Below are 17,818 nucleotides of genomic sequence, written 5' to 3' on the forward strand. Positions count from 1 at the left end.
AAACGTACCTTATCTGTGGAATCTGCAGATAAATATTTAGTATCAGAACAAAACTCTGTCATTATTTTTTTTCCCAATACAAATATTTTCGTACATCAGATATTAATTTTCATATTTAACAATAATGGCAAATTTATCACTATAACATTACTACTCAAACAAAATGTAATATCTGCTAGACAGTATACAATATTAATATCAGCGGTTACTAGTGTGTTACTTAAAAAAACAGGGTCTTTGATTACGTATACTCCTTAAGGGACTGATGTTACTTCCTCTTGAAGGAGGACGGCTCTAACTTTCCCCCTGTAACTTCTCCCTTTCCTATACCCTTTTCACCTTACTATTTGACAACAAAAAAAGAAAAAGAAAAAGCAACAATGTGAGGTTCCATAACAGTAGAGACCTATTTTGTTTTCGGCTGGGTTAGGTAAATAATCTAGATTCAGCATCTCCATAGGTCAATTTATAGTGAACTCATGACAATTCACAACATCACATAGGATATTTCCTTACCATTTTTTACAGACCTCTAGGTGTCTTATAAAATTCAAGTTTTCCCAATTAGAAAGATATAATGTTAACTGTACTATTCTCTTTGCCTGGTTCTTACGTTGGTTATCTTCACTGACCTGTTTTGTGCCTAATATCTCAATATTTATGCTTTGTACTGTTTGGAACTCATGTTTTTGCGGAAAATAAAGAGTTTAAAAAAGAAAAAAAAAAAACAGGGTCTGCAAAACCTGCCCCAGAATTCGTCAGTCTCCCCGGGGAGAGTAAAGTGTCAGTAGCTCTCAATGGGCGTAACTGATTAAGGAAGGTAAAGCAAAAAAAAGGAGTAGCTTTGCACCTTGGTAAAACCATGTTGCATTGGAGTAGGATGTAAATGTAAAATGTGATGGCATATATACTGTAGTTGGGGTAGAGCATGTCCTAGATCAACTTTATATTTCAGAGTAAAAATAAAGCTATCAAGTATTTGTGTGCTACATGGAAAAACAGACAATATTTAACTTATGTGCAAAAAATAAACCAATTTGCACCCCTTGCATTGTAACGTGGCTTGTCCAGGAGAAAATGTAATGATTTTTGCCTAAAGCTGGGTACACATTACACTGTTTTTGTCCAATAATCGGCTCAAACAGCCGACATACGACCACTCGTTCAAAAGTCGGGTCAGTGTGTGCGGTGACACGATGGTCGAAAGTCTCGCCAAATGGACGATTGTCGCCTCATTTGGTTGGTCGTACCGTTTAATATTTTCGTTCCAATCTCGTTTCCGCTGTGTAGTGTGTATAAACTTCCCACCGATCCACAACAGTGAGTACGAAATTACAGTCATTGCCCACGACAACATGGCTGTAAAAAGTCGCTAAAGGGACATCCACTCTTCCCTTTATCGTCCTAAACAAGGCTAGTGTGTATGCAGTCCATGGACCGAGCGATCGGACCATCGGTCGCATGTAAAATCGCTCGGCATAAAAAGTTGGTTGAAATTTCTGTAGTGTGTACCCAGCTTTAGTCAGTCAGTCCCAGCTCCAATGGAGCTTACAGTCTAAATCCCCTAACGTACACACACACAGACAGAGACTAGGATCAATTTAATAGCAGCCTCAGGATGGTGATAGCAGAGGCTTCCTAAAGAAAAACTTTTATTATTTAAATCAAGTATTTTCATGTTTTGCTTTGTTTTTCAACAAAGTTTTTCTCTATTGTTTTTACAAAATGTTTTTCAATAACTTGATTGTTATTTCTTAGTGAATCTGGAGCTGCAATCTCAAGTCCTTTTCTAATTTAACACGGGCGGCAGACAATTTTCTATTGTTGCAATGAGCATGATAGAAAATCTGTCATATCATATTGAGGTGGTCATTACCGATCCTGGCTTCGTTTTTGTTTTTTTACACTTCACATTAATTTCATATCTCTCTACATTACACCTTTTTATTATATGTATTTCACTTTATACCTGCTCCCACCCTCTCTGCACCCCAGCCAGTGGGAGGACATGGGGAAGCCAACTCTGCAGAATTATACACTACTGTCAACGACAGTAACACTTTGTTGTATGATGGAAACAAGAAAAATCAATTTCGCCCTTTGATAAATCGTGCAGTATATTACAGAGAATGTCTTTTCCATGGTCACAACAAACAGCAAGATTTGTATTAGCCTGTCAACAAAGCAGTGTCTGCTATCAGAATCCTAGCTGCTATTCATTAAGCCACTCCCTGTATTCGCCCATACAAATGTTGATAGGGCATAAGCAAACTAAACCGTTAATTAGAAAAGCAATATGCTAATGGGATCTACAACAGAACTACCTGTATACTGAAGCAACTGTAGAGATAAGTCAGATTGTTAGTAGCTGTAACTTTCCACCCTTGACATTTACTCTGTGCTGAGATTTTGCAGTAGATTGATAGTGGTATTCAATGTACACAGAATTACTTACATCATTAATGTGAAAATTATATTAAAGAGTAACCTTTAAGTTTAACATTCTTACACCTGTCCCATTGCAGATGACATTGATAAGCACAAATGTCAAAGATCTTCAAGGGGCCTGATTCATTAAGGAAAGTTAAGTAAAAAAATTGAGCAAGCAGTCTCCTGGACAAAACCATGTTGCAAAGCAAGGGGTGCAAATTAGTTTTCTATTTTGCAAATAAGTTAAATAAGTTAAATACTGGCTGTTTTTCATGTAGCACACAAATACTTGATAGCTTATTTGTACACTGAAATTTAAAGTTGATATTTGTGTGCTACTTTTTATATTGTGACCTGCGACTCACCACAGATGAGTTCCCTCTCTAAAGTGAAGGAGAATCACTTGCTTGAAATCTATTTATTTCTAAGTACTTCTATAAGGTGCCAATAATTGTGTATGGCCTATTTCAGGGGTTCTGTGTAGAATAAGCTATGACCTATTATTTTTTTCTGATTTTTGTGTTTTACTCCGCTGCAAACCAAAGCAATTCATATATGGATACCAAAATACTTTTTTTAGTTTAAACTATTTTCAGGTAGAAATGGTGCATTATTAGATAAAAACCGCAAGGGTGCCAATATTTTTATATCCAACATGGAAAAGCATCTTGATCATTCATAAATGTAAAAATAACACTGGCTGAGGCCCTATGCACATGACATATTGTCTTTTTGTCTCCCCTTCATTCAGTCTTTTGAGAACAGCATTGTAGAAAAACATATACTCAGCTAGAGATCACTATCTAACAGTGCAGTGGACACTGTGCAGAGGTCGGAGATCGAATATGAACATAGAGAAATTAGTATTTCTTTCTTCTTTTTTTGTGTCCTTTCTTGGGCCTATTTGGTCTTTTTTTTTACTCTAAATTTAAAAACCACTTTATAGTGTGTGGGCTGCAAAACAATCATTATATATTATGAACATCTGATTCTATTTTATTGAATAGGACAAGAAAACAGGTTTAACAATGACCCTCCATCACTGCTTGTTGTGCGAAGACATTGTACAACCCTGAGTAGAAGCTTGAACTGCTCACGTGCTTACCATGACTGTAGATTTTGTATGCACCTTATCACTTCAAGCCAAAACCAACCAAAAATGACATAACACAGTGTTGTATGAAGAATTTGGGCACAGCCTTTTATTGTATTGCATTTTGAGGGGACAGGTGTATCCAGCAACTCAATGCTATGGGATCATGTATAATGTGCCCAAATTTAATGCAGTGGACACCATGCAGTTTCCAAACCATAAAGCCATGGATACTGTGCCTGTTTCACATAGGCCCAATATGTTTTAAACCAAACTCATAGTTTTCCCACCCTTCCGAGTCCCCTCACCAACCCTCCTTTCTCTGTCCATTGACAACATTACCCTCTCCTCTGTCTCACAAGTCTGCTGCCTGGACATATTCCTCCACTCCTCCCTTTCCCCTTCCAATTATGCAGTTTCTACCTACAAAGCATTGTTGCCAATTCCGCTTATAACAAACGGAATTGGGCTTCTTTTTTTCCGGAGCTGCGGGTATTTTTGGGCTGCCGCGGGTAGCTTGTTTTTGGGCTTGGACACGTTCTCCAAGTCCTCAGGCTGCATAATCGTTTTTTGGGAGGGGTTTTTTCTCTGTTACCATCTTATGATTGGTGAATTCAGTTGTTTTTTTTGGGTGGGTGGGTTGTGCAGAGAAATCCTCCAATAAAGTGGCACTTTTGTGGGTGGGTGGAGTCAGAGGACGTGGAATAAATCACAGGAAGACGGATCTACAACAACCTACTGAAATAAGTGGTGAGTCTGGTGACAGACACACGATCGCTGCACTTATAGCAGGTAACACTGCTATATAACACTCTCCCCTCCCATTCAGTAAGCTGCTCATGTCAGAAGACTGCTTATACTGTTATATCATGGGGCTGTGTGGTATAGACATACCAGTGTCCTAAATTACAGCATTTGCGTTTTCATTTGCCCTATCAGTGTATAAATGTGTCCTCTTGCGTTTTCTAAATGGAGATTCAGTGTAGAAATTAGTGTTATAGAAAAGGACGGTCCCCAGTAAGTTGGGCTTTTTAGAATTGGTTTGGGCTTGTTTTGGGCTTGTTTTTCACTAAGCGGTTGCTTTGTTTTCATTTCAGAGTTGGCAACCCTGCTACAAAGCATCTTCGGGATCAGACTCTTTCTCACCATGGACACAACTAAGACTCTCACCACTCGCTTGTCATCTCTCCCCTGAACTACTGCAACCTCTTCCTCCCTGGCTTTCCTTTCTCCCACCTTTTCCCACTTTACTCCATTCTTAACACTGCTGCTGGTCTTATTTTTCTCTCCCATTCCTCTGCATCTGCCTCTCCAACATCCTCCACACTCCCTCCCACTCTCTCTGCTCTGCCCCACTCATGTGCACTGAATTGGAAAAACTCACACTCCCTTTGTCCCCTATGTATCGACAATTCCAAAAAAAACCTGTAATCCCTGTCAACTACGGCACCCACCAAGTGAGCACATCTACCTTTGAAGTATTGCTTTGTGACCTCAATTGAAATGTTAGCTTGAATATTGCCTAATCTATTTAATAAAGGTTGCAGATATAGTTAAGCATGTACAACTGTCTGCTTTGGAATTTACATACTATTAAATGCACTGTACCCTGTAAAACTCATTACCCTGTGGCTACTTCTAACAGCACAATAAACAGGCAACTCAGATATAACCATAGGATGAAGAAATGTGAAGTTTACGGCTAAAAACTCACTATTAGGTCCCATTTTTAATCCCAATATAATATATGTGGGCAGCACGGTGACTCAGTGGTTAGCACTTCTGCCTCACAGCGCTGGGGTCATGAGTTTGATTCCCGACCATGGCTGTATCTGTGTGGAGTTTGTATGTTCTCCCTGTGTTTGCGTGGGTTTCCTCCGGGTGCTCCGGTTTCCTCCCACACTCCAAAAACATACTAGTAAGTTAATTGGCTGCAATCAAAATTGACCTTGGTCTCTCTCTCTCTCTGTCAGTCTGTGTATGTGTGTTAGGGAATTTAGACTGTAAGCTCCAATGGGGCAGGGACTGATGTGAGTGAGTTCTCTGTACAGCACTGCGGAATCAGTGGCGCTATATAAATAGATAGTGATGATGATGAATATATACACACCTTTTAACTACAACCAAAGGTACAACTACCATACCCTCTGTATGATCAAGACTTCATTTAAATTAGTATATCTTCATTTAGAGCTTATCTGGCAATATGGGTATATGGCTATTTAAAATTGAGACTCCAAGTAAAAGTTTTCAAAAGGAAAAAATAGGAATGATCTTTTTCCACCAACCCTACACATAATAAAACCATACTTGCCAACTTTTCCAGGTTGGCTTCAGGGAGATCCTGGGGAGGTGAGCGTGCAGGGGCGGGGCTTGACTAATCGCATCATTTTGGCCCAGCTCCCTAAACGATTGTCACAATTTTGGCCAATTACAGCAGTCATATTTGCATCATTAAGCCCCGCCCCTGTCACTTATCTATTGCGGGGCCGAGAACCGGGAGGTTGCCTGGCCTCAAAGAAATGCGGGAGTCTCCCGGACATTCCGAGAGAGTAGGCAACTATGCAGTAAACCATGCGTTAGAGACTGAATTGTCTTTTGCATTTCTGTCTCCATTACTGAAGCCATGTTGTCTTACCTGTCAGTCTTTGATTAAATATTGGTCTCCATGAAAATGGCCAACTCCATAGGCATCAATACATGGACACAATTTCTGAACTGTGTCATCATGCCACAGATGGTGAAGCCAACCAGGTCTTGTTCTGGCTCAGCATCAGTGAGAATGCCAGACTCCTCAGGGAGTGAGGGAGATCACCCCTAGTTCAGGGAGTCTCCCTGACATTCAGGGAGAGTTGGCAAGTATGAATAAAACCAGTCCCACTATCTATTCTTTGTGAATTCTTACTCAAGCTGCTGCATTCACTAAGGCAGTGTTGGCTAACCTGTGACACTCCAGGTGTTGTGAAACTACAAGTCCTAGCATACCCTTCCAGCAATAAGCTGCTATATATTGGCAAAGCATGCTGGGACTTGTAGTTTCACAAACGCCTGAAGTGTCACAGGTTAGCCGACACTGCACTAAGGCATACATAGGTGGGCCTTAAATGACTTGTTGCCATATGAGACAGCTTTGAAGATGTGTTATTGTACATTTAGCATGTTCTTCTATTGGCTAAACATGCCACAACCTTTAAAGCATTTGTTTTTAGGCCATTTACGTTTAAGAGAGATTGCTCCCAAGTTAAACCCATTTATGGTAAACTTGTAAGTATCCAGCGGCTGGGGAACTACAAGTTGCAGCATGCCCAACTACAAGACACTTTAGCTCTGTGATAGCTAAACGTTTCACAGACTGCTCCAACCAGCAGCAACACGTTTCTTCTGCAGATCAGGCGTCTAGGTAACCTAGCAACGGCAACATTGGGCGCCCGACCAAAGTGCGCATTGAATTTGTCCTTTCCTCTTCTTCGCGCGGTGCATGCTGGGAATGCGAGTCCTTCGCTTACAAAGCCCAGGTCTTCTGTTGGGGGTTTAGAACTACAATTCCCATCACGCCACCCACTCGAGCGTGTTCGCCCATTCTCTTCAAAGGCGGAGAAGAGATTGAAAGCGGCTTTGTTACCTGGAGCAGGGACAGACAGGTAGGCGAGGGTCCCGCTGGGGATTATGGGAAGCGTAGTTTGACTGACAGGTCTTTGGTCTTGTTGGTTAATGAGGTTAAGGGCTGGGGAGACTACAAATCCCATAAGAGCGATACAATAGAGGTGAAACTGAGCCTGCGGGGCTGAAAGTCTGACTTCTCACTGCGGAGGTAAGGTAGTGAGGATGCAAAATAACTTAAACTGAGGTTTTATCCAAATTCTACGTCGAAGTAATGTGTGTTTACTTAATAATCTGTTAATGGCATATAGTAATCATTAGTAATGCATGGCTCTGGGCGAGGATGTGACTCAGAGTTCAAAATCAATTAAACTTCACACTCCTGAAACAAAACAGGAGTAAAAAAGAAAAATTACAGAAAACTGAACTACTACCCTGACTCATTTTTACCGTGAGGTAACTGCAATAAAATGGTCTGGAGTTAAGGTAATATAAATATAATTTGTTAATAAAACACAATTTATAGCAATTGAAAACAACCAGGAAAATCAGAAATTGATGATCATCACCCTTTGATTAGCAGGACATCATTAATAGATCTCCAATTATTTTAGAAAGGAAAACTGGAACACACATGTGACCTGAGATTTACTCTACCCATAACATCCACCCTGTACTTTCTCTTTAGGTCCCAAATAATCTAAAACCGTTCCATCAACTGCTTTCAACTGACCTGTTAACTTGGGTGTCATCATCAGTTTTAAATGATAAAAAATAAAGAATTTTGCGTTAAGAAAAGAAAACTGACACATTGGGGCCCTAGTATTAAAGCACATATAAGATGCCACAAGGGCAACATTCATACCTATGATTATTTAATTATTGAATATTAGTTGATAGTGCACTTGGATGCCTGCACGCAATGTAGACAGACCTTTTGATAGTACTTTAGGCCACAAAATGGTTGCTTCCATAGTGTACCAGTTCATATTTTTGCATTGATGAGCTAAAACACATATCTGCTTTTCTCATGCGCATTAGTGGTTTGTAATCCTCTACTCAAGGCATAATGCATGTTTTGTGGATTATAACAAATTTTATACATTAACCTGTATTTCTGTTAGGAATTCCAGAACACATTCACTGTTTGAGAAGTGGAATATGGGCCACTGTGATAGATTGAGGCATGCTAACCCTGTTATTTTAATTTCACTTCTGCATTTGTCTGTTTTAAGAGATGTCTGTATAAGAGTCAGTTGCAGAAATCTAACTAGCTCCATAACGCTTTGTATACTCGAGTGTTAATTACAAGTGTTTAATGCATGGTTTTAAAGCTTTTAAACACACTTTGATGCTGATTGTTCAAAAAATAATGTAAGCAAATGGACCTGTAAGCAAATTGTCTGCCAAGCGCTTGTTTCAGGTTAATTTTAACATCGCCTGCAGTGTACAAAAAGCATTGACACTTGGTAAAGCACATTGAAATTCTATGGGAAGTCTCATTAAGTATATAATACTCTATGCTGCAGGTTAGCTTTGATGAGGACACGCTACTAATATTTAGTTAAAATGGTGGACTAAGTACAGTTTTGTATATTGATTTTTTTTATTATTTTTTTTTTTTTGGTGCGGTGATTGTTTTTGTGTACACTTTTGATGAGCAACATTTTTAAAAACGCATGTATAAGGGCCCTAACGGTGATCGTACTTTGGTTTGCAGTATTTACCTTGCTATAGAGCCACCGGTTTGTGTTTGTCGCTTAATACTTTTCTTTTTACCAGATGTAACCCCTTCAAGAGCAAAGGTGGTTTAAATGTCTATCAAACCTTCATCCATAGACTTGCACAGTTTAGACAGTTTAGCCCAGTGGTTCCCAAACTGTGTGCCTAGGCTCCCTGGGGTGCCTCGGCGATCTCACAAGGGTCCCTCGGCCAGGGCCAGTGGAAAGCAAGGCGGGGGACTACTTGGTAATTATTTTGGCTTAGGGGTGCTTTGAGAAAATTATGGAAGCCCTAAGGGTGTCTTGAACTGAAAAAGTTTGGAATCCACTGGTTTAGCCTGTAACTTTTGTTAACCTATCCAAGCTAATTTATTTTTCTGTGAGTCTCAATATTGTTTCGTCTGGTACAATATTGAAAAAAAAATATTATTTTATGTTCAATTGTTAGATATAAAATAGATAGAAATCACAAATAATGTATTTGTCCATAATTTCTCACATTTCTACTATACATAGTCAGAGAAATGACTGAAAATGACTTGGGTTACTGTCTAGTTCTTCAAAGTATAGGGAATCATTTATGTACTTTTTTATCAAGATTATATGGATTTCTAGGGTATGTTTTTTTTAAATCTGCCCTTTTACTAGGAGGAAATTCCTAATGATGTCACATGGTGTTTGACTGTATATTAGAATTGCAGTACTTTTCTATTGTAGACACAGTGTGCAGTTTTGAACACCGTTTCACGAATTCCAGGGCCCAAAAACTGAGGCTGGTTGCAGCAATCAGGCCAGGAACAGTTTCATTGTCATTGATATCTACTGCCAGGATATTGGAGGTCTCCATGAGTGTTAAAAAATGTAACTCTGCGGTATGGGATTGCCAGATGCCACTTTTTAAACATCAATATGCTTCAAGTTCATTTGTTCCCATTCTCTCACTATACAACGGCTTTGGAACCCGGCCTGGTTTCTTGGGTGTGTCTGATCTAATTGAAGACATGGTATGATGTCTTTAGGGACATGATCAGGCCAGAAAACATGAGCACAGGCAAAGAACACAGTCACATATATTTGCTTGTAGCCTGTAAAAACTTTATCTAAAATTTGTATTTTCAGTAACCAAGTACAATTAACCAAGGTAAGTTGTCCTGTGTGCCAGACACTTAAACACTTGATTTAAAGAACTGGTGCAAGAAGGGAGCGGATTGGATTTATGAGTCCTAAGAGTGGAATTTGGAAGGAAAACACATTGTTCTAAACAGACGTCTTACATCCTGGTAGTAGGCAGACAGAGCTTCTTAGTGAGGAGCTCAGATAGTTCCATTAGTGTTTATTTAAACTAGTTAAGGAAAGGGATGGCCAATAAAGTGGAAGATTCCTCTGTCTACCTTAAGAAGATGTAAAGTGTATTGGTGACAAGTTAAGAAATTGAGGTACAGTGTAAATGCTATTTCTAAAAATACTCCATCATGAACTAAATTCCCTAGACTAATAAAACTATGACAAGGCATAGATTAGGTTTCATTCCTATTATTGAGTCATGGTATGATGATCATAACTGGGATATAGTTATTATTTCTGGTTATACCCTATTTAGAAAAGAGTAGTGAAATGGGGTTATTTTATAAGTAAATAATTAGAAAAAGCAACTTTAATACTGCAATTTGTAGACCACCAGGGTAATGTGAGGAATTGGATAGAATAAGAGGTAATCTGGTATCCCAATAAAAGTTGAGGTGACAATGATGAGAGATCTTAATATGCCTGATGGAGACTGCAGTCTTCAGATTGCTAAATCACCTAGGAGTAGCGACTTTCTACATTGCTTGTGTGGGGAATCTATGAAGCAATAAGTTGGAGAACCAACATACATGGAATCAGTCCTAGATTTTGTTACTATTACTATTATCATCATCATCACCATTTATTTATATAGCGCCACTAATTCTGCAGCGCTGCACAGAGAGCTCACATCAGTCCCTGCCCCATTGGGGCTTACAGTCTAAATTACCTAACACACACACACACACTAGGGTCAATTTGTTAGCAGTCAATTAACCTACCAGTATGTTTTTGGATTGTGGGAGGAAATCGGAGCACCCGCAGGAATCCCACGCAAACATGGGGAGAACATACAAACCCCACACAGATAAGGCCATGGTGTGGAATTGAACTCATGACCCCAATGCTGTACGGCAGAAGTGCTAACCACTAGGCCACCGTGCTGCCCATATAGTGGTTAATGGGCTGCAGGGAACATTAGAGAATAAAAGGAACAGAGGTGATTTGATAGAAACGGTCAAATATATCAAAAGTATTAGTAGATCAATAAAGCTGTATCTTTAAAAATAAGAAGCATTTTAATATAAAATTCATGAGTATGGAGCTTACTAGTACGCTAGAAACCAGTATCTGATAAATATTAGGCAGTACCTTAGTGATGTTACTGGTTCCTTGCAAATTGATGGGTGGTCCGATCCACATGATACCTCCACTTTGCACTTTATGTAAGTGACTGGTCCACTTTAAAGTGTACTCCTTTCCATTTCATTATGAACCTGTAACATCACCTCTACCTCCTGTCTCTGTCATCTTTGAAGGTTGTTCCTTTTTTCTAGTTGTCTTCTAACATAGTTGCTTTGTCTATTGATTTCAATTGTTTCATCTCATGTTGATTTTTACGAATGCTATTTTGTTCTATTTATATTTTGTTGATTGTATGGCACTGTGGATTCTGCAGTGACTTATAAACATATTGTTATGATGGTACTAATGTCGTTAGTAATTGATTAGCTACATGAAAATTGGTTGAACCCATAAGATGGCTGCCGTTTGTGTGTAGGTATTGGATGGCCATGGACTAGCTTTCATTTTGTCAGCTTCGGAAAGATGAAGTTTAAGTTATTGGTGACATAAAACATAAACAATGCAGTTACCATTAGGATAATTGTTCCCAGTGCCAATCACAAGTCCCATGTGCATGGCCTTATGTGACTATGGACCGCACACCCAATTCCCAATATTATTTTTGGTTGAGACCTGTTTACTTGTATTATGCAACAGTGTGATTGAGAGCTAAAACTATGAATATTCCCTTAATGTTTAATTAGGGACGAAACATTAATCTTGCTGAATAAAGAATTGTCTAAATGCTGTTCATTACATAGTATAAGCCAATATTTTTTGTTTGCCTACTATAAACCTCCCCTCCCCTCACCCTTTGCTTGCCATTATGCTGAACCGATGTGCTAAAAGTGGATTCTACCATTCTTATTCAGTGTACTTGTATTTCAACTTGGGAGGCTCTAATACTACTACACTATATTCATTTAGATTAGTTTTTTTTTAGTTTTGCAAATGCAAATATTTTTGATGTTGGAGTGTTGGGTGCCTGACCACTTATCTAAAGCTGGGTACACACTACACAGTTTTCATCCAATAATCTGCTAAATCAGCCGACATACGACCGCTCGTTCAAAAGTCGGGTCAGTGTGTGCAGTGACACGATGGTGGAAAGTCTGCCCAAATGGACGATTGTCGCCTCATATGGTTGGCCGTACCGTTTAATATTTTCGTTCCAATCTCGTTTCCGCTGTGTAGTGTGTATAAACTTCCGACCAATCCACAACAGTGAGTACGAAATTACAGTCATTGCTCACGACAACATGGCTGTAAAAAGTTGCTAAAGGGATGTCCGCTCTTCCCTTTATCGTCCTAAACAAGGCTAATGTGTATGCAGTCCATGGACCGAGCGATCGGACCATCGATCGCATGTAAAATCGATCGGCATAAAAAGTTGGTGGAAAATTCTGTAGTGTGTACCTAGCTTAATTTGTCAAGTCTTTCAGATGCTAACTGTTCAACTCTGCAAACAAATAACATCATTGCTTAAAAAAATAAAATAAAATTACTACTTTCAGTGGAGCAAATGACTGTCCATATATGTAATGGAATTTTATTTGATCTTGGCCCTCGTGACCTTCTCCTTTTAATTCACCGGATGATATGTAGCCTGTACTTTGATATATTTAGGTCGGACTTGGTAACTATTTTGTACAACATTATTTAGCCATTTATCTTGTCATTTCCTGACCCTCTTCCTAGCCCTCGGTGTTACCTTCATTGTTTTGGGGGGAGGATGGGACAGAATAATTGTTTAGTGTTCATTCATTTTTACTAAACTGTTAAAGCCTTAAAGTTGCAAGTTACCAAAAATACTTCCCGACTCGCATTTAGATTTACTGCTTTTATTTACAGGTTGCTAGAAGTGCACAATCTAATCCGGACACTGTGTGCAGGAAGGAAGTGCAGTGTGAGTAACATATATACTGCAGTCACTGAGGTTTCCTCAGGTAGGCTCTGCCAGTGACTTGTACATTGCAGAACATGAGGTGCGTAGTCTGAAACACTCACTTGTATTCTTAAACAAAATTGTAAAAAAATAAATAAAAAAAAGGGAACTGTTAAACCACAGTTATACAGCTGTTCTATGCTCAAACACTGAGGATGTTTAACATTAGAAATGGTTTAAGATGATCCAGTATATTTACTTTAACATGTGTGAAACCTGCCCTAAGAACAGCTCTCTGATTGTATAGTTGACCCAAGCAGTCCTGTGCAATGTCAGTATGATGTTGACATTATCCATTGTGATCATGTGTATGTGTGTTTATTTTGCTGTTTATGTTGCATTTTATTTTTTTCTCTCCCCCTGATTAGAACACTGCTGATCCCAAAAAGAAGCCACAGTTTGTCCTGTAGTCGTCTCTATTTGCTTCAGAGTTGTCCAACCAATTTGTCCGAGTGTTCAGAAGCCAAATATTTTTACTTCAGGAGAGGTGAGTGTTGCACTTTAAAAAGTTTTTTTGTTTGTTTTGGTTTTGGGTTTTCTTCCGAAAGAAAAGTCTCCTTATGCAATAAATTATATTGCACATCATGTTTACACTGGTGCTTTAGTCTGTTTAGATGAAGTCTACCCCCTGTTGCAGACCATACATAGTTCCTGTACCTTACAGTATGTATGATGTATAGAATCAAGCAAAATGTTTTTTGAGGCAGGGCCTGTTTATTCAGCACATAAGAGACATGAAATATGAATTACAAAAAAAATAATAGTTCCATTTATTTGTTTTCATAAACCTTTCCGGTAATCTGGCTTTCATAGCATATATAATTATTAAAACAATGTTTCATACTCAGATACTTAACATGGAGGACTGTTTAACATTCTTCAGTTACTTGATAAGAGCAATATGCTGCTCTTAAATTGTGTATTCTTCTATAATCTCGCGTAATTCCGAGTCCTAATTACCAATGAGTTGACGACACCTCCTGCCTCATGGTTTAATATTTTGCCCCATATTTCATCCCCCAGTCCCACCTCAGAATATCCAGGGAGGGGAACACACCAGTGTGTGACCCCTTATAAAACACCAGTAAGTATACAAGTAAACCTTCACTTCTTGTGTTCCTGTGACAGCTATTGGTTACAAGTATACTGTTGTACAGTCTAGTAGCGTAAGGTTGCGGGGATTGAAAACCTGCTTAATAACATACTTTCACTATAAGCTTTTATCTTACTCCTTTTATTGCAGCGGGCAAGTGAGAGCACTCTGGTGTCCATTGCTACAATCCTCTCATCGAGTGATGGTAGTGAGCGTACAGTAAACAGACATTTCAATCATTTATGAACTGTGCAAGTACGTAACTCGGCTCTTGGCTGAGGGATTACAAAATATTTGACCTCTGTGAAAGTGTAAAATTGCTTCTATTTCTAATTATAGTCCTTGCCCAAGGCTCTTATTGCAGAGATTTTCTGATAGCTGTCCCTTGATGGTTCTCTGTAGCCAGGGTATCCATATAGCAGATTGAGATGAATCGGACTGGTCGTTTGCTATTGTGACTTGCCCACTGTGGCACTGGCTATTCCCATTGACCCTGTGGGCAGCAAGTGTATCTACATACAGATGTGATGTGAGAGGCTGCGGAGCTGCCATACTCCCAGTATACAGTTTGTCCATTTACTAGGAACCGGTAACGGAACCGAGAATCTACCTAATTAATATGCATGAGCTACTGGTCCTTAGTGAATTGATGGGCTGTATTCTCATGAATATTCAACCCACAAAATTGATGCCTCAACTGTGTGGAGGTGACAGGTATGCTTTAAATTTATTTTGTACAGGTGTCTTTATTTTCTTTTAAAACAGCATATATTGGTCAGGGAAGAATGGTGTGTGCAGAAATGTCTTAATTGGAGAGAGAAAGTAAATGGACACTCTATGGCCTTTTGTGCTGCAGAAAATGGCTATTCAAGGGATGGGGTCACTGTTCCATTTAGTAACAAAGGTATCTTGCCAAATTGGAACTCTACTAGCTTCCCACAGCATATATGTCCAAGGTTAGGTTATCTAAAAAAATACCAGAGTTGTCTGCTCACATACATATGGTGGATGCAGCCATTTTGTCAGATGCACATTTGTTGTTCATGCCACATCAATCATGAGTAACCAGCAACCATAAGTGCTAGATAGTGCTCCAGTGATATTATTTGAGGCCTTTCCGTCATCTTGTGAAATGGTCGTATAGGCGTGCACTGTAAGTTCTGCATGCAAACATAAAATGTACACCAATTGTATGAGGCGGGATAGGTCCAACCATCCACTTAACCTCTCATCTCTTCTGTTTCTCCCCTGCCCCCTTTCTCTCTCCCCGTTGCTTCACTGGCTCCCTTCTGTGCCTGATTTGTTTACCCTCCCTTAGGATGTAAGCTCGTATAAGCAGGGCCCCTCTTCTCTCCTGTCTCCAAACCTGTTCTTCCGCTCCGTCTCTACTGTATCTGCCTGCCCGGCATCCCTGAAGTATTGGTACTTTGTGTTTATTGTTCTGTACTGTTTTACCCTGTATAGTCTACTGTTTGTACCGTGTACGGCGCTGCGGAACCTTGTGGCGCCTTACAAATAAAAGATAATAATAATAATATGAGGCGGGATAGGTCAAACAGCATTTATTTTCCTTTATAAAGCGGGGGCAGCAGACAAGTAACTCTCTGAGGCAGTTCTAACACTTGGGGGTAGATTTACTAAAACATCCAAAAAGGCAATGTGGGGTGTTGCCCATAGCAACCAATCAGATTTTAACTTTCACTTTCTAGAACATACTAGATAAATGATGGCTAGAACCTGGTTGCTGTGGACAACACCTCCACTGTTCCTTTTTAGAAGGTTTAGTTAATCTGCTCATGGAGTCAGTGTTTTATGGGATTCTTTTCGTACGAAAACTCTTGATTATATTTTTCAAATATTTACTATGTCTAAATGGTGACAAATCACTTTAATTCTGATAAATTTTTGTTTATATATTGTATTAGAAAAACCCCACTAGGCCCAATCTGCCTAACACAACATATAGCAAAGTATTTCAGTTTCCTGAATAGAAAGAAAGATGATCCAGCTGTATGTGTCTGACTGGTATGTGTGCCCTTTATGTCTGGTGCTGCACACGCCAGCAGTGTGCTCTCCCTGTCACTCGCAGACAGCATGCCACACTGATTTAAACTCTTATTATCAGCTGTTCATCTGCATTGATTTTTTTTTTTTTTTTTTTTAATGCCAGGTCCTTGCATGTGAAAGTCACCCAGAAGCTTACTGATAACTTCCCTGGTTACATAGCAACCAGCCCAAAAAAACCTCAGTTGGCATAAAAATGCTTGGGTGAAGATTTTGGCTTTAGCTCCAAGGTAAATGGTGTTTTACTCTTGTAGTAATGCGTTAAATTACTATATTATAGCTTTTTAAGACTATGAATATCCCTATTGTATCTGTGCTCTTTTTCTACTGCTTACCAGCACATGTTTAACACCGATTTTCTTGTGTTAGAATGGCTGTGCCCTGTGTTATTCTCCTGGGCAAGTTTATTGTGGATTCCATGGGAGAACTTGTGAACTCTTTGGTATGTATCATTCTGCGCACTGACCTTGTAAACCTCATAGGATAGATGCTATAAACTGAGGGACATGTGACTGCTACAGTATAATGACATCTTCTCCAGTTTTCAGCATAATGTATTAATCCATATTACCCTCCTTAATAATGAACTGACCACTTTTAGATTGGCTGTCAATAGTTCCAGGTCACACCATATCTATGAAAATGTAGTTTTAACACTTTAATCCTAAAGGGAAAGCTCTCAAATTATTAAGCTTAACTAGTTCCATTAAATATTGTAAAGTTTTTCACCAGCTACCCCGTGGAGTTCCTCCACCCTCCAGGAATACCTCCGTAAATCTGCTGCTGTTGATTGGAGCCCTTATGTTGCTGTACATCAGTACCGGACTAAGTGTGCTCTACTTGAAGCCACATGGCACAAATTGTTACCGTAGTGGCCTCTATGACAGTGGCAGTGTCTTCATACCACACGCACAACTCATGTCTAGCGACTTCTCCTTTGCGTTCAAGTGCCATTTGTTCTGTGCTGGTAAACTGCTAGTCTACAATATTTTATTCCACACTATATGTATGTCAATAAAGACATATTTTATTTTAAATTCCAAATTACATTTTTCTTTGACATAGCAATGCTTGTTGACCCTTCCTTCAGTTTTAAGGAAATCTGTCTTCTGCTCAGATTACCTTCTATAATAAAGCACAATATTTCAGTAGAATCGAAAGGGGGGCAAGGCCCATTGCAGGATGTGTGGCTTTAAAGGTGGAGCAGGGGTGATATCAGGGAGTGAATCATCATTCGCTATTTATATAGCGCCACTGATTTCGCAGCGCTGTACAGAGAACTCTCACATCAGTCCCTGCCCCATTGGAGCTTACAGTCTAAATTCCCTAACACACACACACAGAATGAGAGAAACTAAGGTCAATTTAATAGCAGCCAATTAACCTACTAGTATGCTTATGGAGTGTGGGAGGAAACCGGAGCACCCGGAGGAAACCCACGCAAACACAGGGAGAACATACAA

The 17,818-nt window shown here is 39.4% G+C and overlaps 1 protein-coding gene across 7 annotated transcripts in view; it reads left to right on the top strand.

The window, feature by feature from the left end:
- Positions 1 to 7,069: 7,069 nt before the first annotated feature.
- The window catches only part of C11H1orf159 (chromosome 11 C1orf159 homolog), a 29,800-nt gene continuing 19,051 nt past the window's right edge, over positions 7,070 to 17,818 (top strand). Inside the window, exons 1-6 of one of the 7 annotated variants that reach the window (XM_075191519.1) lie at positions 7,070 to 7,164; positions 13,105 to 13,199; positions 13,567 to 13,685; positions 14,442 to 14,546; positions 16,462 to 16,585; positions 16,725 to 16,797. In XM_075191519.1, coding sequence (XP_075047620.1) covers positions 16,726 to 16,797 — 72 coding nt within the window. In that variant the 5' untranslated portion in view covers positions 7,070 to 7,164; positions 13,105 to 13,199; positions 13,567 to 13,685; ... (1 more) ...; positions 16,462 to 16,585; position 16,725. The other 6 variants (XM_075191517.1, XM_075191518.1, XM_075191523.1 and 3 more) reach the window with 6 other exon arrangements.

The sequence above is a fragment of the Mixophyes fleayi genome, chromosome 11 (genome assembly GCF_038048845.1).
Source record: "Mixophyes fleayi isolate aMixFle1 chromosome 11, aMixFle1.hap1, whole genome shotgun sequence".
In the NCBI taxonomy this organism is placed as follows: Eukaryota; Metazoa; Chordata; class Amphibia; order Anura; family Limnodynastidae; genus Mixophyes; species Mixophyes fleayi.